Source organism: Ranitomeya variabilis, chromosome 2 (assembly GCF_051348905.1).
Source record: "Ranitomeya variabilis isolate aRanVar5 chromosome 2, aRanVar5.hap1, whole genome shotgun sequence".
NCBI classification, from domain to species: Eukaryota; Metazoa; Chordata; class Amphibia; order Anura; family Dendrobatidae; genus Ranitomeya; species Ranitomeya variabilis.
The window spans coordinates 93,598,948-93,619,249 of NC_135233.1; the positions used below are offsets into that span (position 1 = coordinate 93,598,948).

Sequence of the window (20,302 nt, forward strand, 5' to 3'; positions counted from 1 at the left end):
AGCTTTTACAGATTTCACCCTTTGCATTGCTACAGTCATGGCCAAAAGTATTCACACCCCTGCAATTCTGTCAGATAATACTCAGTTTCTTCCTGAAAATGATTGCAAACACAAATTCTTTGGTATTATCTTCATTTAATTTGTCTTAAATGAAAAAACACAAAAGAGAATGATGCAAAAAGCAAAACATTGATCATTTCACACAAAACTCCAAAAATGGGACAGACAAAAGTATTGGCACCCTCAGCCTAATACTTGGTTGCACAACCTTTAGCCAAAATAACTGCGACCAACCGCTTCCGGTAACCATAAATGAGTTTCTTACAATGCTCTGCTGGAATTTTAGACCATTCTTCTTTGGCAAACTGTTCCAGGACCCTGATATTTGAAGGGTGCCTACTCCAAACTGCCATTTTTAGATCTCTCCACAGGTGTTCTATGGGATTCAGGTCTGGACTCATTGCTGGCCACCTTAGAAGTCTCCAGTGCTTTCTCTCAAACCATTTTCTAGTGCTTTTTGGCTTTTTGAAGTTTGTTTTAGGTCATTGTCCTGCTGGAAGACCCATTACCTCTGAAGTAGACGCAGCTTTCTCACACTGGGTCCTACATTATGCTGCAAAATTTGTTGGTAGTCTTCAGACTTCATAATGCCATGCACACAGTCAAGCAGTCCAGAGCCAGAGGCAGCAAAGCAACCCCAAAACATCAGGGAACCTCCGCCATGTTTGACTGTAGGGACCGTGTTCTTTTCTTTGAATGCCTATTTTTTTCTCCTGTAAACTCTATGTTGATGCCTTTGCCCAAAAAGCTCTACTTTTGTCTCTTCTGACCAGAGAACATTCTTCCAAAACGTTTTAGGCTTTTTCAGTTAAGTTTTGGCAAACTCCAGCCTGGCTTTTTTATGTCTCGGGGTAAGAAGTGGGGTCTTCCTGGGTCTCCTACCATACATTCCCTTTTCATTCAGACACCGACGGATAGTACGGGTTGACACTGTTGTGCCCTCGGACTGCAGGGCAGCTTGAACAAGTTTGGATGTTAGTCGAGGTTGTTTATCCAACATCCGCACAATCTTGCGTTGAAATCTCTAGTGAATTTTTCTTTACCGTCCACATCTAGGGAGGTTAGCCACAGTGCCATGGGCTTTAAACTTCTTGATGACACTGCACACGGTAGACACAGGAACATTCAGCTCTTTGGAGATGGACTTGTAGCCTTGAGATTGCTCATGCTTCCTCACAATTTGGTTTCTCAGGTCCTCAGACAGTTCTTTGGTCTTCTTTCTTTTTTCCATGCTCAATGTGGTACACACAAGGACACAGGACAGAGGTCGAGTAAACTTTAATCCATGTCAACTGGCTGCAAGTGTGATTTAGTTATTGTCAACACCTGTTAGGTGCCACAGGTAAGTTACAGGTGCTGTTCATTATACAAATTAGAGAAGCATCACATGATTTTTCGAACAGCGCCAATACTTTTGTCCACCCCCTTTTTTATGTTTGGTGTGGAATTATATCCAATTTGGCTTTAGAACAATTCTTTTTGTGTTTTTTCATTTAAGACAAATTAAATGAAGATAATAATAACAAAGAATTTGTGTTAATACTCAGTTTCTTCCTGAAAATGATTGCAATCTGGCAGAATTGCAGGGGTGTGAATACTTTTGGCCATGACTGTATGGAGGAAATCTGCAGTAAGCTATTTGGCATGCTGCTGATTTTCAATCAGATTTTCTCTACATTGTGTGAATCTTAAAGCTTTATTAGCGATACCAGTACTGTAATACGCAGCAGATTTTCCCCCATGTGCACATAACCATACTAAGCTTTTTTCATAAAAATATGTACAAAATATGTATGACCGCATTGGGTGGCTCTAAGAGAGGGTCTGAAAATGAATAAATACAGTTCTGAAAACGTAATTCTTCTTATTCTTGTTTTCATTTAGTCAAAGCTTATGAAGCTGCTGCAGAGACTGCCGTGCTGTGTTGTACGACGGCTGCATCGGGAGAGGTATAAGAAGCCGTCATGGCTGACCCCTGTGCCTGACAGTCACAAGCTCAGTGACCAAGATGTAACGGACTTTGTGCAAAGCGTAATGCAGCCTGTTCTCCTGGCAATGTTTAGCAAGACCGGAAGCCTTGAGGCAGCACAAGCCCTGCAGAATCTGGCACTGATGCGCCCCGAGCTTGTAATTCCTCCAGTACTTGAAAGGTGCGTGATGCTATGGGTGACTTCATCTTCCATTTAGTAAATTAATTAATGCGCCATCTAAAGCTGAAAACTTTTAATTTGTGTTAATGTAAAACATTAACCCTTTAATGACCAGGCGGCCAGAAAGAGGTAATTCCCTTTCAGAAAACTTTTTGCTACATGCACAAAACTTTTCTTTTACTTACCCTCTGAGTCCAGCGCAACGTCTCCTCTGCTTCCCCACTCTGATGCTCGGCTGCAGCGATGACGTCCTGTCTATATTGCTGCAGCCAATTGCAGGAGAAATGTTATTACTATTCAGCACTATTTGGGTAAATTAAACCCCGGCTGTTTTCTTTTCAGCGTCTCTGGCTGTGTCTTACAGTTGTTCTCAACAGAATGAGGGATCTTTAATGTGGTGCTGTAAACTTTCAGTGGCCAATGATTAAACCCCATGACCAAGTGCCATAAATTTATAGCGCTTGGTCGTTATGAGGTTAATAAATTGTATTGTTAGATTGTACCCATGGCGTTGTTTCCTGTAGACTGGTCATCCTGCAATGTTATATAAATGACCATATTCTAAGAACAGTGTTATTTATGGATGGTCTTGTTAACGTCATTGGTATGTTGTTCCTAGGGACTACATTACGTTTACATGTTAGTTACCAAATAACAAAACGTTCTGTTTGTTTTTTTTTTTGTTTGTTTTTTTTTTTCAAATTGTGAAGAACTTATCCAGCTTTGGAAACATTAACTGAGCCTCACCAGCTTACTGCAACGTTAAGTTGTGTCATTGGAGTGGCACGCAGCCTGGTTGCTGGTGGCAGGTGGTTCCCAGAAGGCCCGACGCACATGCTACCTCTATTGATGAGAGCGCTCCCTGGTGTGGATCCAAATGACTTTAGTAAATGCATGGTAAGCCCTGCAAATGGAGAGAACGTTACAATGAACTGACCTTATGCTGATCAAATAGAAAGTGATCTAGACTCAAGCCAAACATGTTGTCAAATACCAAATTTAACCCCTTCACACCTTTTGACATATGGGTACATCAACACAATCATGCGCAGCACAGGAGCTTTGCTATCGCCACTGTTAGCTTGACTTAGGTGATAGCCGAACTCCGACCGTCATTCGCAGGAGTTTAACCTCCTAAATGTCGTGATAGAGAACAGCAAAATCTGCACTATAATATGGCGCTCCTTCCCTTCTGAGCTTTGCACTGTACCTGAAAAGTAATTTCGCAATTACATGTAGGTTATTAGCGCACTCATGGAAAAAATGGACCTCTCAGTTGTTGTGAAATTTCTCCTATTAGCCCTTCAAAAATGAAAAACTTGGGGCTAAAACCAACATTTTAGAGGTTAAAATGCAATTGGTTTCTTCATCACCCAATGGTATAAAAGTCTGTGAGGCACATGTGGTGTCAACATGCTTACTGCACCCCTAGATGATTTCACTGAGAGGTGTAATTTGTAAAGTGGGGTCTCTTGTGTGGCGATTCTGCTGTTCTGGTACCTCAGGGGCTCTGCCAATGTGACATGGCAACCTCAAACCCTTCTAGCAGAATATTCACTCCAATATGGCGCTGCTTTGCTCAGTGCCTCCAAAAGTAGTTTGGAATAGTCATTTTTCCCTTCCAAATTGCTTTAATTTCTGTGAATCACCTGAAGGGTTAATAAACTTATTGCATGTGATTTTGAGCACTTTAAGGGGTGCGGTTTTTAAAATGGTGTCACACAGACCCCGCAAATGGGATGCAGTCCCTAAAAAAAATTGGTTTTGTAAATTTTGTTGGAAAAATGAGAAATTGCTGATCCACTTTAAACCCTTGTAACTTCCTAACTAAAAAAAAAAAGTTTCATAAATTGTGCTGATGTAAAGTAGACGTGGGAAAGGATATTTATGAAAGCTTTTGTGTGATTTCATTTTGGCCAAAATTCAGGTATTTGCACAAATAGTCGTAAAAAATATCAACCTAACTTTACCACGAACATAAAGTACAATGTGTCACGAAAAAAACATTCTCAGAATTGCTAGGATACGTTGAAGCGTTCCAGAGTTATTACCACATAACGTGATACTGATCAGAATTGTAAAGATTGGCCTGGTCAGTCAGGAAGGTAAAAACAGGCTGGGGTGAAGGGGTTAAAGCAACATTTTTTTATTTAATACGTTTTTTTTACAAGTGCTCTGCATTGCCACTTTACTTGAAGGCTGTATTTATTCTGCTTTGATCTGTGTCGATCTCTGATATTTCTGTATTTGTACTTGCGTTTCACCAATTTTATGACATTTTATTTGTATCTTTTATTCACAAACAGATCACATTCCAATTTATTGCAACATTTTCCACTTTGGTGCCTTTAGTAGACTGCTCATCAGTTCTTCAAGAAAGAAGCGATCTGTCAGAGGTAAGGGTCCTCTCTTTATAACGCAGACCCGTATCTGGCCCCAAATCACCCTAAGTTTATATAAAGGGCATAGTCCCTGTTTTCACGTTTTTTCAGTTTAATATAAGACCTTCATTTGACTTGTTAACGTTTGACTTTGAGATTTCTAACTATACATGATGAGAAGTGGCTCATCTTCTGAAGGAACAAATGGTTGAGCGTATGGAAACCCCACATGCAAAGTTACTCTTTCCCCTGACATCTGCCCTCCGGGAGCCCCCCATACCCATGATTGTTGTGTTTAGAGATCTAGTATTTGATGTACATGCCGTGATTTAGTGCTCAAAACCTCCTGGCTCTCCCCCAACAGATGTTAGAAAAGAACATTTGACCTGTTACCTCTGCCACATTTTGTAGACTGTGTACTTTTGATCAGCAAACTTTTATGATGTCCAAATGGCAATCTCCTAGGATCGCAGCAGATGGATGGGCATGTGACCAGAATCATCACTTGCTCTCCTCCATTGAAACACCAGGCAGCTTCCCATTGCACACGTCCTGCAGAAATCATGTGCAGGCACAGTTTGGAGGCTGATTAATGGATCTGGTCACATTTCCCTTCATTTACCCCCATGTTATGGACCAAAGGTTGGTGTAGACCTCTGCACAGAAGGCTTTCTGATTGAGGGGCATGGCTTAAAAGTGGCGCAGACTAGTAACAATATAAATGTTATATTACACAACTTTTTATTATTAATCACTAGCCCTGTAAATACTGAATGATATGCTACTGCCATATTTAACTTGTGTTCTTTTCCTCTGACAGGTAGAGAGGGAGTTGTGCTCGGCCAGTGCAGAGTTTGAAGACTTCGTGCTCCAGTTCATGGACAGGTGAGATAACTAAACCCCGTTACAGAGTAAAATATGCTGAAACAGGCCGAAAACGTGGTTGAAATCTTCAAGGAAATCCGCTTTTTTTTTTCCCCTAAGATCATCTACTGTTGGTTAAAGTGTCTAAAAGCAAAAACGAATTAATAAATGTGGCAGACCCTATAGATCCAAGAGTACTGCACATATCTTATATCCGCACAGCCCCCTATAAAAATAATTTCCAGTAAAGCTCTAATTCATCTTTCAAACATAGGATCTTTCGAGTGACGGAATAGAATTAATCCTTCTCCAAAGACTGAAATTGCCATTTTTCATTCTTTAGGTTTGGAATTTCAGAAAATTCTATTTTGGATGATTAATTTTCTTTTTTCCCGGGCCACTTTAGCTCATGCACGTTTATTTCATACAAATATATTAATATAGAGATATTTACATAAAATGCACTTTTTTATTGCTGTGTAGGTGTTTCGCTCTTATTGAAAGCAGTGTACTGGAACAAACACGAGAAGAGACGGAGACTGAGAAGATGACTCACGTTGAAAGTTTGGTTGAACTGGGCCTGTCGTCAACGTTCAGTACAATCCTCACTCAGTGCTCCAAGGAGATTTTTAAGGTGGGTCTTATTCTAGGAGACGCTCGGTGGCAATAAGTGAAACCTGGGTATTAGCTTTAATTTGAAAAAATGCATCCCTTACTGTATCTAATATGCTATAAATATGATAGTGTGCATTCTTGTCTGTATATCTGAAATTAAAGCTTTCAAGAACATTTCCATTGTTGTGTGGTCAGCGCAGATACATTGAGAAATCCGATCTTTTCTTCCTCCTTTGTGTTCTTGTCCGTAAAGAATGAGGTGATACAGCGGGTATAGATCTCTGGTCTCAGCCTGGTGGGGTATATTGTATTTGGGCAAAGCCTTTATCAGGATACTTACCTAATCATATGCAGATAATACATTAGGTTTAAATGGGCTCTGTAGTTACAATACTGCTACATGTTACCTTTTTTTTTTTTTTTTTCCCCTCCTCCACACTAAACAAATTCTACATAAAATGCTAGAGAACTTATGCATGATCCTTGATTACAACATAGCAGGCAGCCCAAACAAACAGATTATAATATAAAGCATGATGGATGTATTGCTACACAGAATCGCAGCTTGACCCTGTGGTGAAACATGTATAACTTTAAGGCCACATCAAAGTATGGCTTTTATAGGGGAACTTTCACCAAATTTTTCAAACTGGACATATGACGTAATTGTGACTGCAGGGCAGAATAAAGCGTGTTTGTATTATTTATTCCACTTCTGTTGCGAAGATATTTTCAATCAAAGTATTTGTGACCTAATGAGTTCACTTTGGGCTGCTCATAAATGGAGAAGATATGCTACCCCCTCCTTGCACTTAATCATAAGCAGGCAGCAACACAGCCACAAAAGAACACGCTCTTATGATAGCTTGGGTTTCTCAGTGCATGAGATGTAGTAATAAATATCTGATATCCTGGTCTAACCTCCTGCATGAAAGTGCAGCGGAGTTAAGCTGTTTCACATTACAATCCCTTCTATCATCTCTCCTATCACAGCACTGTCAGCTCTGTTGTACTGCATCTTCCCCCACACTGCATATCTGGAGCTGTCAGTAATCACACATGTCTGTAGTGCTCAAAAGTTGCTTAGAATACAACAGACATAACTGTGACCCATCTCCGGACAGTCAGTGTGTGGAGGGGCAGTATAGTAGAGCTGACTGTGCTATGAGTGGAGGAGAGCTGATAGAAGGGTTACCAGTGTGACACCACTAAATGCATGTCTGCAGCCCCTCCACTCAAAGGGACCTTATCGGAAAGGTGTTGGCCATCTAATCTCTAATCTCCCAGTACTTTCTAATCATACTGGAGGTTAGACCAGGAGATCAGGGTTTTATCCTTATATCTCACACACTGAGAAACCTAAGCTATTGTGAGGGCATATTTTCTGCTGTGTTGCTGCCTGCCTATGATGCTGTAGCATCATACAGAGAGAAGTACATGCCCAGTGAAATAGATCTGACAACACACACTTGGACTTAACCAAAGCTAACGCATTAGGTGATAGTTAGTCTGCAACAGAAAGGGGAAATTAAAAAAACAAGTGATTTAAATTGTTTCCAACAATATGTGAAATATTTGGTGGTAAGTTTAAACAATTATTTAATGAAAATAGCACTAGCAATAAACATTTTAGCTTAAATGGATTATTTGGGACATCCTCAGGATAGACCATCAATATCAGGTTGAAGGCAGGACAACTCTGCACACACAGATCAGATGTTTTCTTTGTTTTTAAACCACACTAATTATGTCATAGTTAATGGTGTACTTTATTGCAGGTTGCTCTGGAGAAAGTTTTTAACTTTGCTGTATCCAACATATTTGAGACAAGAGTTTCTGGCAGGATGGTGGCAGATCTCTGCCGGGCTGCAGTTAAGGTGAAGCTACAAACTGGGTCTTTCTGTTATCATATTGCTGTTTATGAAGATTTGCCTGCATGATGTAGCCTGGAAGGGGCATTGATACTTGAAAATGGCTAAGCCATCCCCAGGTTGTTGGTCAAAAAATGGAAAGTACTTATAACATTTTTGCTCTTAATTTTGCATTAAAATGCAAGTAACTAAATATACTTAGCTTTCCAAAAAGTCTTCATGAACTACTTTCTACCATTTTATTTCTTTATAGTTTGTGTAACTCATATACTTGGCTGTCTGCTTGTGATGTAAATCTCCATAGTTAGAGTTGAGAAAGCAGTTTTGAAGGTCTCTGGTCCAGCGGCAAATTGGTAGTCCAAGGCTACTGGACCAGAGAAGTGTGAATGATCTCCTCTTGTAATTAATCAGTCCAGTGATAATTACTCATGCGTCATGCTGCAACGTTGATGCCAAAGACTATCGGCGTGGCCGCTCAACAGGGTCATGCAAATCCTTTTGCTTAACTGGGAGCACAGGGAGGAACGAGCGCTTTGTATGCAGCTGATCGAATTTGGAAAGGGTCTTCAGGTATGTGGGAGATCACAGGGACTCTAATAAAGTAAAGTGTAGATGGGGGAGGAAAGCATTCATGATCTGGCGCAAAGGAAGCATGGCCAGCATCAGTGTCTGAACCCGGGAGAGAAGTGTATGCAGGAGCTGTACCAGTGTGAATGAATGAGTCTGCCATAGCTGATGGAGCTAGTGAAGACCGCTCTATCCTGGATACACAGAACTTGTATCCAGCATGTATTACTGGTAGGGACAATCCCAAAAGAGAGAGAGATGAAATTAGGATTGCAGATCAGGACATCTGAAACATGTTACACTTTAACTGCTATGTGAAGACCATACATTCGCAGAACGTCGCCATAGGCTGTAAAACACAAAATAAGACTTTACGACCATTTTATTTTACTAGGTGCATCCATAGTGAGTTCTCCCTTTGTAACTGTAGGTCACATCTGGCCATAAGTGCAGTATGAAGCGGTTTGCAGAAATGAGCTGCACGTACAGAGAATATGATGTTAAGTCAGCTGTCCAGGATTTTTAGATTTTTGCTTCAATATCAAATAAAATTCAGTTTCTGGGGAAAAATACTTTTTTTTTTTTTTTTTTTTTTTCTAATTCTGAACTGTATTATATGTGATGTGAATCTACTTTTATACTTTTAGTAAATGAAAATCAACTGAGCCTGTATTGGAGTCTTAAAAGAATACCTGTAATCTCTTTAGTATTGGTAAAAACCCTCCTACCTTTAGTAACTAGACACCGTCCCTATAACTCTTCAGATCACACACATTGCAATTGGTCTGGACATGTCCTGGACTTGGTTTATTGGGACCAGTCCGGGTTGCCAGTCCTCTGTCTGGGTGACCTGTTTGATTGCAGTGTGTTTATGAGGATCTTCTATTAGCCCTTGTTTACACTGTTTTTTTGGCTTTGTCATTAGTGTTGCCCGGTGGATTCTTTGAAGCTCTTTCTCCCTCATTGCTGCGGTGTGATCACTCAGCTTACTAGCAGTAAGTTCACAGGCTGTTTTATACGCTGTGATGTCTGTGTTTTTTTTGTGGCCGTTGGTGTGATAATACAGCAGTGATGCATTAATTTATGGTATTACTAGTATAATAATGTGGCTTATAATTCCTTGTTTTATCAAATGTTTGTCTGTTACTAAGGAAATGTTCTTCACCTAAGCCTAATTTTAGATTAAGAAAACACCAATTATGCAATGCATTATTTTGTATAATTGCCGTTTTTGCAGGATTCTTTATAACCTACTTTTTGCAAGTGCTTCTAAAATAACATACAATGACAGTATTTGTATGGAGACAGTGCAAGGTCACAAGAATACATGCAAATGGACTGCACCCTGTAATTTCAATGTCTTCCACAAGATGGCAGCGAATTCTTATAACAAACATATCCTCGGCCTCCAAGAAGTGCATGAACAAATCCCAGCATACAAACTGACGGACTGTTCTGTTAATCGCTGTGGTGCCCACAGCCCTTAGTTCCAGGTAATGGAAACAGTGATGAAGGTGCGAAAGCACGTGCAATGGCGGCCGCTAACAAGCGATCAATAATGAGGGGGCGCAGGGCTCATTTCTCAGAGCACACACAGCCGCTTCCCCTCTAAGTACCTCCGTGAGTCTGGCGCAGTTCAGTCAGTCCCTTCTGAGAGAACTTCTCCTGGGCTGTGTCTTAGGCTGCTGATGCACGCAGCAAACAATGGCCGCCGTCCTCTGTCGGCTCCGTCTCCCATATGGGCTCAAAGCGGCACACCGCACCTCCTCAGGGGCCGGAGGTATCCAGGGACACAAAGAGCCAAGTAAGTCCTCTCTGGGTGGTCTATAAACAGGATACAGTTCAGGATGATGGGAGCTCTGCCTAGACGCGTCCTCTCAGCTCCTCTACAGCGCCCCGCCACAAGATGGCAGTGTATAACCAGAAGTGTAAATAATTATATAACTATAAGGTGTAACAGCAGGGAGTCAGGGTCCCACCGCACCAGAAGCAAGTTTGTCTAGTGAAAACCCTCCACCTACAGAGCTTTCCAAGTGAAACTTGACTAAAGGTACCGTCACACTCAGCAACTTTGCAAAGAGAACGACAACAATCTGTGACGTTGCAGCGTCCTGGATAGCGATCTCGTTGTGTTTGACACGCAGCAGCGATCTGGATCCCGCTGTGCCATCGCTGGTCGGAGCTAGAAGTCCAGAACTTTATTTCGTCGCCAGGTCGGCGTGTATCGTCGTGTTTGACATCAAAAGCAACGACGCCAGCAACGAGCATAGGGGGCGTCGCAGCGTCTCCTTCTAGCCAGTCGGTACACTCCGGCTGTTTGACATGGAGCTAACAACCAGCGAGAACGAGAAGTGAGTCGCCGTTACGTCACTGGATCGCTCCTGCATCGTTCTGGAGCTGCTGTGTTTGACGTCTCTACAGCGACCTAAACAGCGACGCTGCAGCGATCTAGTTTTAGGTCGGATCGTTGTCTATATCGCCGCAGCGTCGCTGAGTGTGACGGTACCTTTAGAAGACAAGTTCAGTGGCCCCCTCCTGTTCTATCTAAGTAATGGTTTCATTTCTACAGCGCCATTATTTATTCCTCAGCACTTTACAAATCAGAGAGGATGTGTACAAACTATGTAAGACCTCACACAACAATAGCAATGAGGGCCCTGCGTACAATCCATAAATGTCACTGTGACTGTATTGCTTCAGTAATTCTTGTGCCTGCTTCAGGGTTTTTTCCCTAGTTTTCTCAGCCATCTTGTGACTCCGCACATGATTGTGTACTTAGGCTACGTTCACATTTGCGGTCGGCGCCGCAGCGTCGCCGCATGCGTCATGCGCCCCTATATTTAACATGGGGGCGCATGGACATGCGTCGCACTTGCGTTTTGCGCCGCATGCGTCCCTGCGGCGCCCGCGTCCGGGCGCAGAGGACGCAGCAAGTTGCATTTTTGCTGCGTCCAAAATCAATGAAAAAAAGGACGCATGCGGCACAAAACGCAGCGTTGTACATGCGTTTTGCTGCGTTTTTGTTTGCGTTGTGCGTTGCGGCGCCGACGCTGCGGCGCACAACGCAAATGTGAATGTAGCCATAGTGCCTTATATCCCTTAGCTTTACTTTACCTCATTTGCTATTTGTGGTTATACACTGCCATCTTGTGGTAGACATTGAACTTGCATGGTGTACATTTTTATCCAGGTGCTTTCCCATTCTTATGGTATGTTTATGATCTTTTATTGTGTATTATACTGATATCTATTTTATTTTGCTTGTATTAGGGTTTTGTTTTTTTTATCTATATTTGCCTTTGACTTCTTTTCTCTTGATATGCGTTGCCTTTTACGGTGCTGTATTCTGGACACATGAGTACATAGAATTTGGTGTCTTACTTTTTGCAAACCAATATATAACACCGGCAAGAACCAATTGTTTTTACAAGACATGCCGCTGGGGAATTTAGATTGTGAGCCCCTGTGGGGAAAATGATGATGTAAAGCGCTGTGGAATATGATGGCGCTATATAAGCCAATAGATAAATGTGCATTCAGTCTTGTGTGTTACTTCTCCTTAGATGACGATGTCCTCCATGAGGAAGAATTGGACAAAGAGCTTCTCTGGAACTTACAGCTCCTTTCCGAGGTAATGTTTAATAATCTGCATTTTAACTTAATCTTACATCAGTGAGGACACGCTTTTCCAAAAGCACTAGGCAGTGTGTGTGTGTGTTACCTGTAGTTCATGGTGTACCCGATACTCCTGTGTGCCCCCTGTATGCCATCACACATAGTTGCTGGGGGCATAGTCCGTTTCCATTTACATGTGCTAGCTTTTAATCATGTCTTTATTGCTTTTCTCAGATAACCAGAGTGGATGGGGAGAAATTGCTTCCCTACAAAGATCAGCTTGTGACGATTCTCCAGCAGACCTTACACTTCACTTGTAAACAGGGTTATAGTCTGTCTTGTAACTTGCTGCACCATCTCCTGAGATCCAGCACACTCATCTACCCCACGGAGTACTGCAGTATACCTGGCGGATTTAATAAGCCGCTTTCTGAATATTTCCCAATTCAGGCAAGTATCTGCAGATTTCAGGGAAGCTTTCCATTTTATTGAGAGCAGCCAGTTCTATGTTGACTTTCCATGGGATGAACTTTGATGTCAAGGAACGGAGATGAATAATTTTTGGGCATGAATTCTTCTGCAGAGGAACAAATATGCCCTTTTTTGGCTTTTTTTTTCACTACTTCATTTAGGAAAAGTGAGGGCTGGCCATAGTTATATTAAAAGTATTTTTTTCAACTTGCAAAGTGCTTGTAAAAACAAGCAACTTTGCAGTTTACTTTTTATTAAAAGATTCTTTGTTCTCAACAATGGCAGCATTTTTAATTGTGTAGTTTATTGCTCATTATCTAGGTTACCAGCCGTTGCATCAGTCTATTAGAGAGCGGTAGTTGGTCTCCTAGGCAAGCAGGGCGTGCTTACAAGCTCTTTGCTTTAGCCCTTGTAAACGCTGTGCTGAAGCTGGCCAGATCACTGTAACCGAGTAGCCTGTGCTCTCGGACGATGTTGCAGAAGCGAAGCTGCCTGTGCCTGCAGCATTGGCACGTGCACATTTTGGGACAGCAGCTGTCAAGCGCTGATCCGAACCATTGATCAGAAGCACCCAGCTAGCAGGAAGACTAGGAGGCATGAGAGCAGGTGCACGCCTGAAGATGGTGGTTGAGATTAACATTTTAAATTCTGCTGTTTGCCTCTTTTAAAGCTCCTCTGCAGTGTTTTTTTTTTTTATTATTTTAATTTTAATTATCTGCTCTCCCCAGCACCGCTCTGGTCCCATTTCGCCATCTTGTGATCGCAGGTCCTGACTGACCGTAAATCTGAGCTAATGGTCGCAAGCTCTGAATATTACAGTAGCTTGAGAGTCTGTGATAGACTAAGGCTATGTGCACACGTTTAGGATTCTTTGCGGGGTTTTTTCGCGTTTTTTGGCCGTTTTCCACGTGAAAAACTCTTAAAAACGCATACATAAGCATCCTATCATTTTTAATGCATTCTGCAATTTTTGTGCACTTGATGCATTTTTTTCCTGTGAAAAAAATGCATCTTCATTAATTTTGCAGATTTTTTGTGTTTTTGCTGCTATTTTATGCATTGGGAAGCTGCGGAAAAAAACGCACAAAAAACTAGTCAAAAATGCAAAAAAAAAAAAAAAATGCATGCGGATTTCCTGCAGAAAAAGTCCGGTTTTGTTCAGGAAAATTCTGCTGAAAATCCTGACGTGTGCGCATAGCCTAACAGTGAGGCGTAACCTCCGGCGGCCCAGCAAACACTGTAGTGATGACCAGACTGGCGCTGAGAACAGAAGAGCGCTTATGGAGAGTATTAATTGCAGGGAACTTATATTAGTGATACCACTCTAGGGGTGACAAACAACTGCTGGCGTGGTGCTTTAAATGGAAGTCGGAAGAGATCTCAGACCCCTTATTACCACTTCTTGAAGTCTTGATCGCTAATTATAAGTTTTCTGTAACAGATGCATTACAATGACTTTATATAATCTGATGTATATTTGTTTTATAAGGACTGGGGCAAGGCTGGAGACCTGTGGAATCTCAACATCAAGTGGCACGTTCCATCAGCAGAGGAGATTGAATTTGCTTACTACCTGCTGGACAACTTTTTACGCCCAGAATTGGAAAAATTAAATCATTATGGGAGTGGAGAGCTGGAGATGTCACGGTAAATTAATAATCTCATTTATGATCTGTTTTAATTTCCAGGATATCATGTATTCCAACATGGATTCACCTGTATAGTCTTGTCACAAAGTCTGGGCAAGCTGATGTGTAATAACCTGTCCTAGAGATGACTATATATTGTGCTGTCAATAGCATTACTAATAAAAGTAATATTTAATAATTATTTTATATGTTTTGTTTTTATAAGGGATGATGTTCAGCAGTGTCTCACCATTGTCCATAACTGTCTTACTGGCTCAGGGAACCTTCTTCCTCCTCTGAAAGGGGAGAGAGTATCTCATCTGTAAGTATCTGCCAGGATATCGCTTTAATTCTTTCAGTGGCTTATTGTTGTTTTTCCATGTGTTCATCTCATGATCTAAGATGAATGATAAAATGAATGATTTGGATTCTTCAGACTTTTTGGTCATGTATTGTGGTCTGTTATCCAGGAATGGACTCACTTTGTCAAAAATTGTCATGTTGGATTTTTTTTTTTCTTGTCAATTTGTCATGGATAACCAAGAGGTGTAGGCTGTTATCTCTATCAGGTGATCACTAAAAAGAAAAGTGTTTGCTCTTCCACCAGTTTTCTGGAAGCATTCATTCATGGCACTCTTTCCTTTTTAGATGTTGTCTTATCACAGATAACCTTTTTATTGCGAGCCACGAAACTCTGATGCGAAACCCCTGACAAGCGGTTGATTGAACCTGGACTAATTGCCGTGGGCTGATCATTTAATTCCCCCCCCAAAAAAAAAACCAAAAACTGATCTCTGCTCTGGCACATGCTGTGGGGGTCTTTAGTGTCACAGCAGACCATAGCTATGATAATAAAAGGAATGTCCTATTTATGTGCATGGGCAAATATGATTTTGGGACTTTCTGCCAAAATCTTTGCCCAATCTGCCAGTTTCCATCTTATGGCTATTGCCAGATTCAGGTAATCACAAAACACACTAACCTAATACTGGAAGCGTGTTGTCTTTCAGGACATAAAAGACTAAATAATAAACTCAGCTCTGCTTTTTTTAGTGCCATTATGTAGTACACACCCCGATCTTACTATCAAGCATACAATTTTATGTTGTGAGATACTTTTAAGATGCCATCTATATACGATTATATTTATTCATAGTAACAGGTAGATGACTTGTAGTCCTGTAGAAAAATGGCAATAAGAAGCTATAGACGTTATAAAAAAAATGATATAACTAGAAAGACAAAGATGAAAGATGGACAAGCTCTGCTCAAATGTATATATGTGACCAGAACAGTGCTTTAGAGACAGCATATAGTGTATAAAGAGTCACACATAGTAAGTTACATACTGTAACTATAAAATAATATAAATTAAAAGTAACAAATGGCATCTATAGCTACTGAACAGCCAATCCAGGCCTTGGGTACAGAGATCTAGTATTTGTCTCATATCTAAAGTATCTATTAAAGGGAATCTGTCAGTAGGATCAAGCCTCCTAAGATGTCTATATGGGGATGTAGGTGATAGGAAGCTGGATAATGATACCTTGATATCTGCCATCCAATGTCTTATTCCAGAGAATCCTTGTATGTCTTAATGTTTCATAAATGAGCTGTTAATATCTATGGGCCATACTTAGATCTTTCCCAAAAATCTGCCTCTAGGGCTCACTTTAAGTGGAAGGGATGTTCCAAGTGAGAGACATGTCATGACTGACAGTTTGCTCTCCTGATCTACATGTCTCACACTGGTAACTCCTCCTTTCATTTAAAGCAATCTCTGGAGGCAGATTGTCAGGGAGATCTATGTCTGACTTTTAGATCTTAACAGCTCATTTGCATATTAAGAAAAATGTGGATTTCTTTGGAGTAAGACATCGGGTGGCACATACCTGGATATCATTATTCAGATTCCTATGACCTACATGCCCGTATAGATGGCTAAGGAGGATTGATGCTATTAAGTTTCCCTTTTAATCATGAAAATCTTCATCTTCCCAACAAACCTTCAAGTGTTGTTTCTTCATACATAGTTTTATATATGAGTGATTTGGACTCTGTTCCTATTTAATTTCATTGTGTTTTCCAGGGTAACGAGCTTGGTGTCTTTGGATGAGACAAAACTTTTTACCGGCATTGACCATGGTGAGTTCAGTTCCTATTTCAGCTTTTTTGTTCGTCTCTGTAATATACAGGTTGAATGTCATCGACTATACTATTTGTAATGAACTGCTCTTTATTTCACAACCCATAAAATATATATTTTATTTGTGGCAGTTCATACTGCCATTTGTACATTTGAAAGCTTAGTATGTGAGGAAGTAGAGCATATTGGGATTGTAGTCTAGTCTGTTTTCTAGGTGAGCTGTCATTGCTTTGATAAGCAGCCGTAGGCTATGTGCCCACGTTGCGGATTCGTGTGCTGATTTTTCCACTCAGTTTTTGAAAAATCCGCAGGTAAAACGCACTGCGTTTTACCCGCAGGTTTCGTACGTTTTTTTGTGCGGATTTCACCTGCGGTTCTACACCTGTGGATTCCTATTGAGGAGCAGTTGTAAAACGCTGCAGAAAATACAACGCAGCGTTTCCGCGCGGTATTTTCCGCATCATGGGCACTGCAGATTTGGTTTTCCATAGGTTTACATGGTACTGTACACGGCATGGAAAACTGCTGCGGATCCGCAGGCAAATCTGCAACGTGCGCACATACCCTTAAAGGGAACCTGTCAGGTCCCCCGTACCCCCAGAACCACCAGCAGTTGTGTCTGCATAGCTAAATACCCCAACAGTCACTATTACATTAGATACTTTTTCTAAAGATCTCTTTATGTATCTCTAAAGTCCGTTTGACATGTAAATGAGGGCTTTGACTAGTCGATGGAGCGTTAATGTGCCCAGACTAGTCACCCCACTTAGATGTTATCACGCCCCTGTGGGTGTGATAACATGACTTGCAAGCAGTGGCGTCCTCACCAACGCCAGGAAATTCTTCCACATGCATTGCTTTTTCCCCAGCATTGATCCTCTGTAGCCACGTGGACGCCTGCTGCCTTCAAAGAGACGCACTACGCATGATAGAAAGGGAAGAAGACTAAAGGTACCTTCACACTGAACAACTTAACAACGATATCGCTATCGATCCGTGACGTTGCAGCGTCCTGGATAGCGATATCGTTGTGTTTGACACGCAGCAGCGATCTGGATCCTGCTGTGATATCGTTGGTCGGAGCTAGAAGTCCTGAACTTTATTTGGTCGTCAGATCGGCGTGTATCGTTGTGCAAAAGCAACGATGCCAGCAATGTTTTACAATGGTAACCAGGGTAAATATCGGGTTACTAAGCGCAGGGCTGCGCTTAGTAACCCAATATTTACCCTGGTTACCATTGTAAAAGTAAAAAAAAAAAAGTACATACTCCCCTTCTGATGTCTGTCACGTCCCCCAGCGTCCGCGCTGCTGCTCAGAGCTTCCTGCACTGAATGTGTCAGTGCCGGCCGTAAAGCAGAGCACAGCGGTGACGTGACCGCTCTGCTTTAGGGCCGGCGCTTACACAGTGCAGGGAAGCGGACGCCGGGGGACGCGACAGACACCGGAATGTAAGTATGTAGTGTTTGGTTTTTTTTACATTTACACTGGTAACCAGGGTAAACATCGGGTTACTAAGCGCGGCCCTGCGCTTAGTAACCCGATGTTTACCCTGGTTACCCGGGGACTTCGGCATCGTTGGTCGCTGGAGAGCTGTCTGTGTGACAGCTCTCCAGCGACCAAACAGCGACGAAACAGCGACGCTGCAGCAATCGGCATCGTTGTCTATATCGCTGCAGCGTCGCTTAATGTGACGGTACCTTTATACTCGGGTGTGATGACCTATAAGTGAGCCGACTAATGTAGGGACACTAATGTCCGATCGACTAGTTAAAGCCCTCATTTACATGTCATAAACAAACTTTACAAATACTTTTCCTAAAGATCTGCTTGTGTGTGTAATGTTATTCAAAGGCAGGGTATTTACATATGCAGATACTACTGCTGGTGGTTCTGGGGGCTCAGGGGGGACTTGACAGGATCCCTTTAATCAGGTGTTATTATAGACCTAATGGGAAAGAATAATTGGCTGGGCGGAAAGGCAAAATGAGCAATTGTAAGTACACAGTGCCATATATGATGACTGCAATATATTAAGAGGAGAAACCTTTTGATAAGAGTGCTTCTTTACTTAGTTTAATAATAATAATTTTATGTAGCGCCAACATATTCCGCAGCGCTTTACATTATAAATTATAATGCCCTCAAAGCTGTAAGACTACATTCACATATAGCAGAATTGCTGCACAACTTTTCCCAGCAGTAGATCAATAACCTGTAGATTTTGGTTTGGATTTCCATGTAAAGTCACTCTAATTGCTTTACCTGATCTTCTGTAGCTGTGTTTGAATCCCTGTGATTGCCTGCAGTGGTTTTGATTTGAGACTTCCTTGCAGGAGACAAGGTTTTAGATCGGCACCAGCAAATGACTAGGCAGGGAAGGAGTTTAGTGGTTTTATTTTGATTTCTATTGGTTCTTTTAAATTTGCAGAAACTTCTTTTCTCCTTCGCCACATTGGGGGACACAGGACCATGGGTGTTATGCTGCTGTCACTAGGAGGCTGACACTAAGTTGAGACAAAAAGAGTTCGCTCCTCCCCTGCAGTATACACCCTCGTGCTGGCTTCCAGAGACCCAGTTCAAGCTTAGTGTCCGTGGGAGGCACACTGGATTTAAAACTTCTTTTCTGGACAAAGGGGCGACGGAACCTTTCAAGGCTCCGATCTCCCCGAAACAACAACAGGCGAGCACAGGAGTTTTTACATCTCCGTATCCTCTCCTGCGACGTGGGATGCCACTGCCTGAGCTGACCTTTTTGGGCGACGGGCCCCTTCAAGGGCACCGATCTCCCCTCTACTTTACAGATGAGCACTGGTGTGTCACCTCCAGTATCCTCTTCTGCAGCCAGGCCCTTTATTGCCGGACATCTGCCCTGCCCACCAGGTCTCACCCTCGGCTGTGCAGAGGCACGTTTCCACTGTGGTGTCCGTGCAGCCCCCACTGCATCACCACTGAAAACGAGCGGATGATGGAAGGAGGCGGACGGTTCCTCTCCACCCCCCTTTTTATGGGGATGGTGGATGGAGGCTCCCCCAACCCTGCACCGTCCTATTTACCCCGGGCACCTTCATTTTGGGGTAAGTTCACCAGGGGTCGGTTTTTTCTGGCGGTCACATGTATTTGGAGGGCTCCATAGCGGCAGGATTCATCCCCTGAGAGCCGCGATTCTTTTCCCTGCGGTCCGCGGGTGCGCGCCGGCCGAGGCCAGAAATTTAGTCCCCGGCTTCGGCCTTGTGTAGGCTGCACTCCGGTAGGCTCCGCCCACCTCACGCATCATTCCTGCGGCTCCGCCCACGCTTCTGGTGCTTCTCGCTCCCTGCGAGACTACCCACAGACTCTCAGCAGCCATCTTCCTTCTGCAGCACGCAGCGCCGGCCGGCTTCCTTTTTTCCACGGAGGTTTTTCCCACTCAGCGCCACCTATCCAATTGTGGGGCACAGGACTGGGTAAGGAGACGGCACTAAGTGCTTCCCTGCAGCGTTACCCCTCAGCTTCCACTAGCAGCCTCTTTTCATCACATTGGGGTACAACATGTCGCAGTCAAGGGTTAAAAAGACCACTAAGGTACATACCAACTTTTTCTCTGCGAATACCACCTGCCAGGCTCCTCTCCCCCGACCTCAAAGCTCCCCGCTCTGCGCAGCCTGTGACGCCCAATGTGCCCAGGAGCCCTCTGCCGCTACCGACCCCAGTGTATCTAGCCCCCCTGAGTGGGCTGCGTCACTGTCACAATCCATGGCTTCGCTAGCCAAAGCGATTTAATCCCTTCATGACCCCTCTGGGGGAGCAGGGCGTTCGTTTTCCTGGGTTAAGAGACCCCTCTACAACAGGGGAATCATCGGCCAGCAGGGGCCGCTCTCACCCTAAGGAGGTTCGGACATCCAAAAAACAGATCTGCATTACCTCTCCTTAGCATTCACCACGCCATTCAGCCTC

The 20,302-nt window shown here is 42.7% G+C and overlaps 1 protein-coding gene across 1 annotated transcript in view; it reads left to right on the forward strand.

The window, feature by feature from the left end:
* The window catches only part of PSME4 (proteasome activator subunit 4), a 222,369-nt gene that overhangs the window by 112,445 nt on the left and 89,622 nt on the right, over positions 1-20,302 (forward strand). Inside the window, exons 10-21 of the mRNA XM_077282708.1 lie at positions 1,945-2,210; positions 2,921-3,107; positions 4,517-4,606; positions 5,412-5,476; positions 5,939-6,089; positions 7,849-7,947; positions 9,434-9,503; positions 12,072-12,139; positions 12,358-12,573; positions 14,084-14,241; positions 14,449-14,544; positions 16,312-16,367. Coding sequence (XP_077138823.1) covers positions 1,945-2,210; positions 2,921-3,107; positions 4,517-4,606; positions 5,412-5,476; positions 5,939-6,089; positions 7,849-7,947; positions 9,434-9,503; positions 12,072-12,139; positions 12,358-12,573; positions 14,084-14,241; positions 14,449-14,544; positions 16,312-16,367 — 1,522 coding nt within the window. The remainder of the gene's footprint in view (positions 1-1,944; positions 2,211-2,920; positions 3,108-4,516; positions 4,607-5,411; positions 5,477-5,938; positions 6,090-7,848; positions 7,948-9,433; positions 9,504-12,071; positions 12,140-12,357; positions 12,574-14,083; positions 14,242-14,448; positions 14,545-16,311; positions 16,368-20,302) is intronic.